Raw genomic sequence first — 13,646 nt, 5'->3', positions numbered from 1 at the left:
TCTTCATTTCCAATAAAAATAAATCTTTTTTTAAAAATTTTAATTATATACGCTGTCCATGAGAATCCCCCCACCGCGGGCAGCACCCGACACTAGGTGGCACCAAAGAGGCAACCCCGGCTCCTCTATAAACATCAAGGCTGGTCCTCAGGCAGCCGTCCAGGCAAAAGGTGAGACAATGACATCAGGGTGGCAATGCTATCGCCAGGTGCCTGAGCAGACAGTCAGCCTGGCCAAGACCCCCTGCAAAGACGGCCAGATTGCACGGAGCTGACCCAGCAGAGCTGGGCTTTGATCCTGGTGAAAACAGAGCTGAGCTGCCTCCACCGCCCATCACCCAGCCAGCTGGGGCAGGTTGGGCAGGGTGTACTCAGCAGGGACCTCCGCATGCAGGGCTGCTCATGCCAAGATGCCAAGGTACTGTCCCCAGGACAGCCAGTCTGGCTGTTGTTTCCACCCCGGGCAAGGCCAACTCCCAGGCCTATGTGCTGGCTGAGCGCAGAGCTGTCCCCCCGGGGGGAGGCAGGTGGCCTCCTGCCACCCCCACCTCCGGTTTTACTAAAACCCCAAAGTAGGGGCTAGCGAGCCTCTTCCATGGGGAGTGGCAGTGGGAAAGGGGGCAAGGGAAGGAAGTACAGCGCCTCTTTGGTTCCATGTATGCAAATTTATGGCCCACACGCGGCAGAAACTTGACACAGCCAAGGCCCTCCACCTTGGCACCTTGGAGATGCCCCTCTCCATGGTCTACCCCACGTGGTCCCTGCACGCACCAAGACATCAGAGGCAGTGGCCACCTCAGCCTGCCCCCGCTGGGCACCCTGGTGAGGACGCACCCTCAGTTCCACCATCGCACCCCTTCCGTGGGGCTGAGCGGCAGCAGCTGACTCAGGCCTGGGAGCCGAGGCTCGGGGCCGGGGAGGACATGGAGTAGCGCTGGCGCGCATGCTTCTCACAGAACAGCTCGTCACCCACCCAGAAATGCCCGCGCATCTTCAGGTTCAAGCCGCAGTCTGCGCAGCTGTAGCAGCCGGGGTGGCGGTACCGCCCCTCCTGGATTCGCACCGCCTGGTTCCTGAGGAAGAAGGACAGTACTGGCATGAGGTCACCATGGCCAGGAAGCCCGGGCCCCAGCCCTGACAGGCAGGGCCTGGGATGGCCACACAACAGAGGGACTGGCACCAAGGCAAAGTAGGTGAAGCCTCTGCCTGCAGTGCCAGAATTTCATCAGGCCCAGCTCTGGCCATTTGCTGGAGAGAACCAGCAGATGCAAGATCTCTATATATAGCTTTGCCTTTCCAATGAATCAATACATCTTTAAAATCTTTAAATGAGCAAAGCAAAGCTGAAGCCCAGGAGAGCCGAGACCTGCAATACTGCATATTTGGAAATGTCTGGGCTGGAAGGAGGGGAAGTCAGAGAATGTGCTTGCAAGATGATGCCACCCACCGAGAAACAGGAAATGGAACCGCCTCTAGACAAGCCAGCCTGTTCCGGGAGCGGGTGCGCGAGGGGGAGGTGCCTGACCCCGCACAGTCCCCCAGGATTGGCCATGGCCGAGGAAAAGCCCCAGGCGGCTACATTTCTGAGCCCTCCAGGGAGACAGAGGGAGGACATCCTCCCAGGCATTCCAGGGAGAATGAAAAGCCAGGAGCAGCTCTGCCCTCGGCTGCCCACCCGCCACGAGTCCTCGGCTGCTCGAGAGCGCGCGTGTTCAGGTGCCCCGTGTCCCCACACCCCGCTGCGGGTGCCCGACTCCGACTCACGCGATAGTGGTGCTGCACTTCTCGCACGTGTGGAGCTTGGGTGGAGTGGTCAGGGCCCGGGACGCGGGCAGGGAGGACTGGGGACTCAGCGAGCTGGGCAGGGAGGCAGGTGTGCCACCTGGCAGGGGACAGACACACAGACACAGCAGAGCTGACCCGCCTGCCACAGTGACAGTGGCATTGGCTTACGCCAGCTGCAGAGTGGGGGAGGAGGAGGGCAGACGACCCGGCCACGGAGCCCAGTCCAAGGCCAAGCTCAGGCTTCTCAGAGAGCACACGTGTCTGGCCCAGGGTGTGGCAGGCAAAGCTGACAGTTCTGATCACATCGCCAGGTCCCACCAGCACCACAGCCCTCTTGCACGGCTTGCAATGGGTTCTTGCGCATACCACGGCTTCTGGGCCGGGGAGTGACCCTCCCGGAAGCACAGATGACCAGGCAGTATGACCCCTGCCCGCAACCCAGGACGCAGACGTGCCCACCGCCAAGTCACCACCTTCCTGCACTCCCCTGGGAGTGCTTGGTGAAGATTTACCCAATCCTATTCCCCATAAAGGCCCCGGAAGCTGAATAGAGCCAGGCAAAGCAGAGACTGGTCATTTTGCCAGACTGTCTCCTGCTTGTCCTAAACAGAATGGGCTGTGACCCCCTGTGGCGTCGACTTCCTGGGGAGGAGCTGGCACAGGGAGGCCTCTGTGCCACAGCCTCAGGGCAGCTACAGGCTGGAGCCCACATTGGAGCCTCCCTCCCCCCAGGGCCCCGCACACTTCCGACCCATCTAACAGATGATGGGTGCTTATCGAACAAACAGCTCCCAGCCTAGTGAGAGCCCACGTGGTCTGGGCCACTCAGCTTGGCACTCAGTCCCGCCTGGCTGTCTCCAGGATTGCCCGCGTGGGGCCGTGTCCCCACAGCCACACCCAGGAGCTCTCTGGCTGCTCGCCTCCACATTCCAAAAGTGCTCCCAATCACCATCTTAAGGCTGTTCGGAAAAGTCTTCATCTTCCCACCACCCCCACCCCTGCCCACAAGCCCTCCCTGGAAACCCAGCCCTGCTCTCCCCGCCTCCCTCTCCCTGGGGCACAGACACCCCCCACCCTTTAGTACCCCCTTGTCCCAGTAGGACCTGCTCCCTACTTGGGGGTGCACACCTGGCCAGCCCTACCACATGGAAAGCACCCATGGGTGCAAGGATGTGGAGCAACCGCAGGGGCACCCCCCCATCCCAACCTTGTCGTAAGAGTTAAGCAGCTGGCTGGGGGTGGGGAGTGCAGCTCACCTCTCTCCTCAGCCTCCAGGGCTTCCTGCAGGAGCCGAAAGGAGCTGGATTGCCGGGGCGCCGAGCGCGACTCCCGGTTCTCCTGAAGCATCTTGAAAACTTCGGAGTCCTCCTCCAGGAGGTGGCTTGCCCCTGCGGAGTCCGAGCTGTGGGATGCAAGGGTGGGAGGGGAGGAGGACGGAGGGAGTTACGACAGGCATGCAGGCAGGGCAGCAGAATACCCCTGTCCCGTCCCCAGCGCCCTCCAGGGCCGGCCAGTACCTGAACCTGGGACTGGAGGAACGGAGTCCCGGGGAAGGAGGCAGCACCAGCACCGCGGAGTCGCCAACGCGGCCCTGGCCAGCCTGCAGGGAGCAGAGCAAGCGGGGAGGAGTCAGCGGCTGGCCGCAACTTTGGACCCGGGCCGCCGGCATGCGGGCCCCCAAGCTCGGCTGTTCCCAAGCCCAACAGCAGGGGGCTCTCGGTCCCTGTTGGCCAGCAGGGAGGGTCGATGCCCAGCAGCCTCATGGGGGTTCTGCCCCGGAACTGGGCAAGGGGCAGAAAGCAGGCACAGTTGCTACTGGTCCTGCCGTCAGGCTGTCCGCCTGTCTGGACGCCTGGTTGTGCGTTTCAGAAGACACTGGCTCGGTCTCCTTGCTTGGGTTCCCAGGAAGTCACAATTTCAAAATGCAATACCAGGATGGCTTTTGGGGGTAGTGTGAAAGAAAATGGCATGAGGGCCTGGTGCTGTGGCCTAGTGGCTAAAGTCCTCGCCTTCAATGCTCTGGGATCCCATATGGGCACCAGTTCTAATCCCAACAGCCCCACTTCCCATCCAGCTCCCTGCTTGTGGCCTGGGAAAGCAGCTGAGGACGGCCCAAAGCCTTGGGACCCTGCACCTGCGTGGGAAGCCTGGAAGTTCCTGGCTCCTGGGTTTGGATCAGCGCAGCACCGGCTGTTGCGATCGCTTGGGGAGTGAATCATTGGATGGAAGATCTTCCTCTCTGTCTCTCCTCTTCTCTGTAAATATCCGACTTTGCAATAAAAATAAATCTTTCAAAAAAACCTGTCATCCATCTCTGACAAGGGGACAGAAAATGACACTGGTGGCAGTGGTTTAGAAAAAAAAAAGAAGAAAATGTGCATGAATTCCAAGCTAAGAGGGAAATCCAAGCGTTTCAAGCTGCAGACCCGGGGCCTGCCAGCATTTCTCCAGGGGCTTCCCTTTGCTCCTTTGGCTCTGATGGCTGGCACCTGGCTCGACAGGTTAAAGGTTAAAGGGGACTGGGTGTCAAGGACACGGCCGTCTGGTCCAAGCCACCTGGGGAGTCAGCGGCCACCCCCTGCCCAGGTTCCAAGCTGGAAGGGCAGCTCCAGTTCTGAAGGACAACTCAAGGGACCGACAGGAGTTCCCAAGAGTTCCCCATCCAGATGCAACAGGGCTGAGCACTCCTTGCACCTCTCTCAGCGTGTTCTGGGGGCAGAGGGTGACCGTGGCAAGGTGCGGGGGAGGAGCGGGGACAGGCGCAACGGCCAGAGCTGATCAAGCTAAACAAGCCCCGGACAGCAATGAGGAGGAGTGTTTTTCTCTGGCGGTCTCTGGCTCCTTCCCCGCAAGCCTTGCTTGCAGACCAGAAGTGGAAGCTTCCTGGACTTAGGAATTTCTGGTTTTCTACTCATGCAGCCCCCAGGGGCTAGAAGGGCGCCTGACATGAAGCAGCTGCTGGGTGATAAGCGCTGTGGAAGGAGCGTCCAGTGCCTTGGAACCAGAGAAGAGAACTTGGCACATCTAGTCCACCCGTGAGGCTCCAGGGAGAGATGCTTGTCCAAGGTGGGCAGCTCCAGGTCCCCTGTCGACAGGGTCAATTAAATGCAGCCAGTCGTGTACTGGGGCCAGGCGCAAAGACGCCACTTGGGACACCCACCCCCTATCAGGCTGCCTGGGTTTAAGGCCTGGCTCCACTTCTGATTTTGGCTTCTTGCTGACACGCACCGTGGCAGACCAGCAGGCGACGGCTCAAGGACCGTCTTTTCCAACTACACAGGAGACCTGGATGGAGTTCCAGGCCCAGCACTGGCTGTTCAGGGAGCAAAATCTCTCTGTGCCAGTCTCTGATACTCTTTCCCTTCCCAGGGAATCTTTAAATACATCAAGAAATATTTTAAAAATGTTTTTTAAACACAGTGGGACCAGTGCTATGGGACAGTAGTCTAAGTCACTGCTTGTGGCACCAGCATCCCGCACGGGCAACAGTTCAAGTCCTGGCTGCTCCACTCCTAACCCAGCTCCCTGGCTAATGCGCCCAGCAAAGCAGTGGAGGGTGGCCCAAGTGCCAGGACCCGGTGGGAGACAGGATGAGGCTCCCTGGCCCCCAGATCAGCTCAGCTCTGGCCTTTGTGGCCATGTGGGGAGTGACCCAGCAGATGGAAGATCTCCCTCCCTCGGCCTCTCCTCCTCTCTGTAACTCTAATAAAAAATCAATCTCTGGGGGAAGAAAAAAAAAAGTGACACAGGTTGTGTCTCCACCCCCCCCCCGTCTCAATTCCAGATGTCCAACCCTGAGGGTCGACAGTTGTCAAGTGCTGTTGCTTCTGACATCAACCCTGAATCCACACCCTGCCCCCCAGCCCTGCCCCCAACATCCATCCAAACTCCCGAATATGCTTTCTCAACAGCCCCCCCACATCCGCCGCGCCCCAGCCCACAAAGCCTCCTGCTTTGCGCTGAATTGTTCCAAAATGTTCACACATCTGTCTTATCTTGCATTCTTTTACAGCCAGGGCACCCATGGAATCTCTCTCTCTCTCCCTCTCTCTCTCTCTCTCTGCCCATGGCACCCAACTGGCCACTGGGCAGGCCCCCAGCACAGAGCCCCTCCAGACCCTGTCCAGCTTCTAGTACCTTCCCTCCCCTCAACACCCCATCACCCCCAAAGCCTCTGCCTTCTGGAATGTACAGTACGTCCGAGGTAGGAGTCCAGCAGCTGGGTCCCGTCCTGCTCACCCATCCCTACGGAAGCCCGACCTACCCCCTCCACCCCCACTTCCCCCAGCCATGCTGCCCCCCCAGCAGCTGTGGGCCTCCTGGCTCTCTCTCCGCCCCACCCCTGCCTGCCCGCCAAGCAAGAGAAGGGGGCAGGGAGGGTAGACAGAACAAGCTAATTGGGGCTGAAGCGGAACCACAGTCCCGCTGGGGGTTCCCTGGGCCAAGTCAGAGAAAGGAAGAGGGGGCGGGGGTGGGGGAGGCTGGGAGCCGGGGCAGATACCAGGCCGGGAGCAGGGAGGAATGCGATGGGGAGCCTGCAGCCCAGGCCGAGAGGAAACCTTCCCAACAACAGCAGCGAAAATATTTCAGTTGTAGCCCAAGAGAAACAAGCGGGAGGGGAGGAAGAAGAGGAGGAGGGTGTGCTGGCGGGCACAGGCCAAGCTGGGTCGGGGTAGGGGGCGCTGTCTGTGCACCCCCTTTCCCAGAGGTGCCAGCAGCCCTGGCTGGGGCAGGAGCCCCCACTGGAAAAGTGAGGTGCTTCTCCACTCCTCCAGGGAGCTTACCTGGCGGCCCCCGTAGGACAGGCGGCCCCCGAAGGACGGGCGCTCTGCGGCCAAACTCTGGAAGCTGAAAGGTAGAGAAAGCATGGTGTATGCATGCGTGCAGGGAATGAGGGACATAACAGCCTGCCCAGAGGAGGAGGACAGAAGGAAGGAGGAAGGGGAGCCCTGGGGTCCACCAAACATAGCCAGAGAGAGAGAGGGGGGTTCCAAGGAGCCAGCCGCACGCACCTGCGGCTGCCCACGGCCTCCGCTGCCAGGGTGTGCGGGCTGGTGGGGGACTGCGAGGAGAAAGGGCTGCCTGCCCGGGGGCTGAGGGAGGCAGGGCTGGAGCAGGCGGACTTCAAGGAGGACTGGCTGCCGGTCTGTGTCCTCACGGAGCCCTGCAGAGAGAGGGGCCTCAGGGGAAGAGGTTCCTTTCCCGTGCCGTCCCTGGCCCTCCTGCTGGGCTCTCCCCTGGCTGCAAGGCATGGGCTTACCTGGAAGCGAGAGGCCAGTACTTCCAAGGAGCCATCCCCATTGGCCTGCCTGGTAGAGGCAACCTGAGACCTAAGGGGGAAAGAGGAAGGAAGGGGCGTGTCACAAGGGTCCCGGCCCCTCTCTCCCCACAGCTGCACCTCTATGCCCAAGCCTGGATTCACCTGGGTATCAGGTTGTCATTTTTTTTCCCCCAGCTGTATTTATTTTTTATTTGAAAGGCACAGTTACAGAAAAAAGGAGAGATCTTCCATCTGCTGGTTTACGCCCGACCCAGATGACTTGAAGAGATGGGCTGGCCTAAAGCTGAAGATCCGGAACCTCTTCTGGGTCTTCCACATGGGTGCAGGATCCCAAGGCCTTGGGCCATCCTGTGCTGCTTGCCCAGGCTAGACCTAGGTGGTCAATTTTTAAATGCCAGATTCCAAACCAACCAACCTCCATGTACAACAGTCCCCATAGTGTCATAGTTAAAAGAACAAGCAAGGGTCTGGCATTGTGACTTAGCACATTAAGCCTCTGTCTACGGTGCCAGCATCCCAAATGGGGACTGGTTTGTGTCCTGGCTGCTCCACTTCCCATCCAGCTCCCTGCTTATGGTCTGTGAAAGCAACGAAAGATGCCTCAAGTCCTTGAGACTCTGTACCCACATGGGAGACCTGAAAAGAGCTCCTGGCTCCAGCTCTGGACCTGCCCAGCTCTGGCTGTTGTGGTCCTTTGGGGAGTGAATCAGCAGATGGAAGACCTCTCTGTACCTCTGCCTCTCAAATAAAAATAAATCTTTGAACGGGGGACTTGGCTCCAGGCAGGAGGGAAAGCAGAAATTCCACAAGCAGCTCAATAGCTCCCATGCCTTCAGAAACTCTCTCCCTCCACTTCATCTGGACTTGGCCCCTGGGCCAGCGTCACTCCATAGATCAGCTATCGGGAAGACAGCTGACTGGGGAGGAAGAGCCTTCTGGGTTTCAGCCCATGAGAGACTGGCACCCCGCCAGGGCAGCCAGCGGTCCCAAGTCCTAAGGCCCCCAGTGGTGGCCTCTCTGGAGATAACTGACCCCTACACCCCGCCCACTCCCCGCCCCCAACCTGTCCAGAGTTGGCTTCCGGCTTCTGAGGGCCAGAAAGGGCTCCTGGGGGGACAAGAGAGGTGAGAAGGGGGGACCCTGCCTAAGGCAAAAAAAAAAAAAGACAGGAGGGGAGCTTTGGCCTGGAGAGGGGTAGGTGGCCAGGCTGCCTCCCTGAAGCTCCCTGAAGATTCTGGTCCCATTCCCAGACGCCAGGAGATGCCCCCTGTCCCTTCTAAAGACCCAGGGGCCACAGTGGTCTGGCAAGAGTAGAAAGCAGAATAGCTGAGTGGCACAAGAGGGCAGGAGGTGCAGGGCCCAGGGTGGTGGGCAGCCTGGTGGAGGCGGCAAGGGCAGAAACACTGACTCAGGTCCAGGACCGGCCCACAGGGCTCTCCTGACACGGGGATCTCCCTGCATTGCTGCTCTGTGACTCACTGCGAGGCCTCACCCCTCCACCTGCTGCACCCCAAGATCCCGCAAGCCCTGGAGTCAGCCGGTACCAGTGGCCAGGTCAGGAGTTGTGGAGGAGGGAGCCCCTATCCCACCTTACCCCCAGGGATACAAAGCTATCCACCTTGGAGGCAAGGGGTCCCAGAAGCCCAGCCTCAGGCCCACCTCTCCTAAAGTCCCCCCTCTTCAGCCCACTCCATGCCCACGCCCTGTGCCCTGTACACTCTGGGGAACCAGTCAGACCCGGGCTTCCAGGTGGCTGTGCCAGCTCTCCCTGCCCAGCATACAGTGGCTGCCTGCCCAGCCCCAGCGCCCACCACTTCACCCACTGCCTATCCAAGGACAAGAATCTGGCAGCTGGACCGGCCCCCCTCTCTGCTGCAGTGGAGGGGCCTGGGGGCTTGTTTGCTCTGACACCGTGGAGTCAGAGGACCCAGCAAGGCAGGCCATGGGGTGGAGTTCTGGAGCTGAAGGCGCAGGGCCCGGGGGAGGACTTACCGATCCAGCTGCAGCCGCAGGGGCGAGGGGCTCTGGCGGATCTTGCTCTGGGCCTCGGCGTGAAGCATGCTGTCTGCCTTCTCCCCATTGATGGCCACAATGACATCACCAGGCCGGAGGTCAGCAGCCTGGGCCTTGCTGTGTTCAGTTACCTGTCAGGGATGCATTTGAGGCATCTCTGCTCAGAAAGTGGTACCCTCAGCTGGTACCAGCAGAGGGAGGGAGAGGGAGGATGGGGGCTTCCTGTCTCTGCTCCCCCCTCCTCGCCCTCCCAAACAACGCACTCCCCTCACCCACCCCACAGAAGCTCCTATCCTGGCCTCACCTCCCCAACAAGGTGGAATTTTAGGAAGTATTTCCCATCCATGCAATTCACACCTGCATCCCTGCCTGAAAGTTCCTGCAAGCACTCCCAGCTCTGAGGTCCAGGTGTGGGGAGTGGAGGGGCCGAGGCCAACAAGAGATGGCCACGAACTCTCTGGGGGCTCTTGCTGTTGCTGCCAGCAGGTGCAAGACTAGGAGCCCACACTCTTTCCCTCCCACAGGGCCCAGCCAGCAGCAGCAGCTCCTAGCCCAAAAGGGGCTTCTTGCAGGGTTCACAGGGCATGTTCTGACTCTTGGGGAGGCCCCTTTGCCACTTCTTTCTCCTGTAACCGAGCCTTACCTTGGTCACCACAATGGGCATGTGGAAATCCCGGCCTCCTGAAATGCGGAAGCCCCAGGGTGCTGGTCCCACCACATCCACAGTTAGCGCCATACCTGAGACCTGAGGAAGGGAGAGCAGGCAGGTGAGGCCCAGCACCCCGGCCCACCTGAAACAACTTTGCCAGAGAAAGGAGGCAGGTCCCCAGAGTCTCATCTGACACGTCACGGAGGAAATGCCCTCACTCACCCAGTTCCACTTCCCCAACACCCCCCCACACACACACACCCTCTAAGTTCCCCTTCCCGGCAGTCTCCAGCCAGAGGCTCCCTGGCGGCAGTGGCTGTGCAGGCTGCAGGTGAGGGGGGATGTGCGGGGAGCGGGATGTGCAGAGGCTGACAGGTGGCTTGCTGGAGAGGCCGGCGCCACCTCCTTCTGCCCTTCCTCCACCTCCACCACCAGGGCCAAGAAGTCCCACAAGTACTTGCTTCCGGTCCTCAAAACCCACAGCACAAGGTACTTCCTCCCACTCTGGGGGGTTGGGGGGAAGGCAGATGTGGGCCCTGGAGACAGCAGGCGTAGCAGTCACAGCACAAAAGGGGGTAGGGGGCCACTGCAGACAATGTCAGGAATGACAGGGACTATGCCAGGAACGGGCAGGATACTCACAGGGCCCTCCTGGCTGCCCACCAATGACCTCCCCAACCCACCTCCACCGTGCGGCTCAGAATAGGCAGGCTCAGGCCCTCCCTCCTTCCCCAGGGCCAGCTGGACCCTGCGGAGCCCCAGCTGGAAGTCCAGGGCTCTTGGGGCCAAGCCGGGCACACCCAGCCCCTGGGGCTGGCCAATAGGATAAATGGGCCCCAGGGCAGCTGGGGGGGGGAGTGGTGCAGCAGGCCCCCCTGACAACTACCCTCTCTGCTGGCCAAGGGAGTATCCTTCCAGAACAACCTTGTAGGATTTCCTGAGCCTGCAGCTCTGGAGCCAGGAGCCAACCCTGCCAGGAAGCTGCCCTGGCAGGCTGGGCACCACCCAGCCCAGCACCCATCCCTGGGCTGTCCTATGGGGAGGTCCAAACCAGGTTTAGATCTGCCAAGTGTTTCAGAGAACACATCAGGGTCCCGGATGCAGGTGGGGGAGAAGCGGCTCGGGCCAGTAGCAGGTCCCTCTCCCCAACCCTTGCAGCTGGCTTCCACCCTTAACCTACCCTGACCCCAGTCAGCCCCCAAGGCCTCCCCGCAGGCTCTCCTCTGCCTCCCCGCCAGGAGCCCGGGGCAGCTGTATTTCCCGGACCTTTGAGCCGGCCCCGTGGACTCCGCGCCGCAGTGACCGGGGGAAGTGTCCAGCCCGTCGGCCCGGCTCTCCCAGTTTGGGAGCCTTCCTGTCTCAGAGACCAGAGAAGCGCCTCGGATGGAGGAGACCCTCACCCACCACCCTCACCCCAGTTCGAGGGGTTGGGGGTGCCAAAGCCGGAACCTAGCTGGAGCGAGAGAGGCGAAGATCCTTGGGGACCCCGGGCGCCGGGAAGGGCGCGCAGGTGGGCGTGCGCTCACCTGGCTGCGGCTCACCTGTGGGGCTGGGCGGCCCGGGAGGCCAGACCAGGACGGAGGCAGGGGCCAGGAGACACAGCGCCGCTGCCGCCGTCTGCGCGGCTCTGGGGAGCGCCCGCCCGGGGCTGCGGGACCTGCCTCCGCCCATGTGATCCCGGGGCCGCCCTTGCCGCCGCCCCTGGCCCGGGAAGCCGCCGCCTCCACGCGGCTGAGCTACGGCGCTGCCACCTGGTTAAACGCAGCCTTCAGCGCACCCCCATCTGAGGCTCCGGCGGGTCCTTCCCAGAGGTGCCCGCATCTTTCCCGATCGCCCTGGAGCGCTCAGCCTGGACACCCGCAAACCCGGCCGAGAAGTGTCTGCGGGAGCGCCGCCTCGCTGGCTGGCAGCAGGGCGCGTGGTGGTGGTGGTCGGGGGAAGCGCTGCGTGTCTTTCCCGGCCTGGGACGCTCCCCCTCTCCTCCTGGCTGGCGCGCCCTATCTGATGCCCTCACCCTAGCTTCCCCACCTTTGCCGGCTCCAACAGCCCGGGCTCCAGGGATCGGGAGGGCCAGCCAAGGAAGGGGCCTCAGGTGGTACATCGGCAAGGAGGTGGTGGACTGGGCCATACCTGGCAACCTTCACCCTGGGGAGGCCCGTGTGGCCTCCTGGGTCTCCCGCTCAGCGCTCAGCTCCCGGTGTCAGGCGGATCTGATTTCAGGGGAGCACAGGTGTGGGCACAGCTGTAACTCAGCTGCCTCACGTGTGACTCATTGGCTCCGAACCTTCTCCTGACCTGTGCCTCATTCTCCCTGCCCTCCCAGCCCGGCCCACCTCCCGCACAGCCGCTCTCCTGGGTGTGTAAACCACTCTCCCAGGAACTCTTAGTGCCCTGTCTCCTGCGTGGCCGCTTTGCCTGACGCACCTGTTCTACTTCCCTAACTAGATGGGAAAGCCCTTTGTGGGGAGCAGCAAGGTGCAGGGGAAGGTAGGCTTACCTGCCACGCCTGTGCGAATCTGAGGCAGCTTGCTCTTTCTGGTACCTCAGTTTCCCCATGTGTCAGAGGGGCCCATGCATGCTAGCACCTCCTGGTTGTGCGCTAGGAGCCCCGACCGCACTCCCGCAGAGAAGGGGGTGGGGGAGGGGACGTCTGTCTGCTCTCCATTCCCCCGTTGTATTTCATAGGAGTTTCATTCAGAACCCGGCAGTGTGCCAGGCTCTGGGAGTGGAGCAGAAAGCCCAACTTCTTGCTTCCTCTGTTGCCTTGATTTCTGGAAAAATCTGGGGGGTCAGGCCGCAGAGCTCTGTGCTCTGTGGGTTGTGTACGGGTGGGGGGGGTCACTGACCTAGGGTCACCAGGTCAGCGGAGCTAGGGCATGACTCCGCAGCACGCAGGGCACGCTGCCCGGTTGGAGGCCACCGTGTCCCGGCTGAGTCACTCAGCTCACCTCGCATGGGGTGAGCCGTGCCCAGGGTTCTCCCCTGCCCTCCCAGCCTTCCTGGCAGGCGTGGTCATCTTCTAGACAGGAGAGCACCACAGTGGATGTACATTCAGTTTCTGTTCCAGGGCGGGGAAGCCTCAACCCCGCTACATTGTGTATCAGGACACTGGGGAATGTTAAAGGAGGAGGGGACACCTCATTAAGAGGCCCAGTGTGGGTCCAGCGCGGTAGTCTGGTGGCTAAAGTCCTCACCTTGCACACACTGGGATCCCATGTGGGCGCTGGTTCTAATCCCAGCAGCCCCGCTTCCCATCCAGCTCCCTGCTTGTGGCCGGGAAAAGCAGTCAAGGATGGCCCAAAGCCTTGGGACCCTGCACCTGCATGGGAGACCCAGAAGAAGCTCCTGGCTTCAGATCGCACAGCTCCAGCCCTTGTGGCTGCTAGGGGAGTGAATCATTGGACGGAAGATCTGTCTCTCCTCCTCTCTGTATATCAGACTTTTCAATAAGACTAAAATAAGTTTTTTTTTTAAGAGGTTCTGCTTGGACCGGCCTGGAGAGGACGCTGAGGACAGGTGGGGGTGGACCAAGGAGGCTAGGTGGCTGTGTTGTTTTCATTCTGCAAGCTGCTTAATCCAGCGCGACGCCCTGGCCACTCCCAGGCTCCAGGAACCTGCCAGGGCTCTGCCCCTCCCCTGCGTTTGGACAGGGCAAGGTCCCACCTTTCTCATCATCAGCTCCCAGCTGGTCCCACCCACTCGGGTCAGAGTGCCTGAAGTGACAGATTGCCAGGAAGCCAGGCAAGGCAGCCCAGCCCTGGGCAGTGCAGGGAAGTTCCTGACCCAGTGTGTGATCGCCCTTTTCCAAGGACCTCCACGCAACAGGAACCTGCCTACCTGCTGGGTTTCCTGCAGGGAGGTGGACCCGATGGATGACAGGTCACAGCCAGCCAGCCACCTGGATGTCCTCTTTACAGAG

General features: G+C 61.0%; 1 protein-coding gene across 3 annotated transcripts; it reads right to left on the bottom strand.

The window, feature by feature from the left end:
* Positions 1–840: 840 nt before the first annotated feature.
* Positions 841–12,000, bottom strand: PDLIM2 (PDZ and LIM domain 2). Of its 3 annotated transcripts, none has more exons than XM_058657539.1 (10): positions 11,858–12,000; positions 9,722–9,823; positions 9,058–9,209; positions 7,045–7,114; positions 6,797–6,948; positions 6,569–6,632; positions 3,302–3,384; positions 3,041–3,186; positions 1,764–1,881; positions 841–1,072 (listed from the first exon to the last, which is right to left on the bottom strand). In XM_058657539.1, exons 2-10 carry the CDS (start codon positions 9,812–9,814, stop codon positions 886–888), a joined length of 1,065 nt encoding a protein of 354 aa, XP_058513522.1. In that variant the 5' UTR covers positions 9,815–9,823; positions 11,858–12,000; the 3' UTR covers positions 841–885. The 3 variants fall into 3 exon arrangements, with proteins under 3 accessions (XP_058513522.1, XP_058513524.1, XP_058513523.1); XM_058657541.1 differs by lacking the exon at positions 11,858–12,000 and adding an exon at positions 11,254–11,421; XM_058657540.1 differs by lacking the exon at positions 11,858–12,000 and adding an exon at positions 11,269–11,418.
* Between the last annotated feature and the right edge of the window lie 1,646 nt (positions 12,001–13,646).

Source organism: Ochotona princeps, chromosome 32 (assembly GCF_030435755.1).
Source record: "Ochotona princeps isolate mOchPri1 chromosome 32, mOchPri1.hap1, whole genome shotgun sequence".
NCBI classification, from domain to species: Eukaryota; Metazoa; Chordata; class Mammalia; order Lagomorpha; family Ochotonidae; genus Ochotona; species Ochotona princeps.
This window is presented reverse-complemented; position numbering and strand designations above follow the sequence as displayed.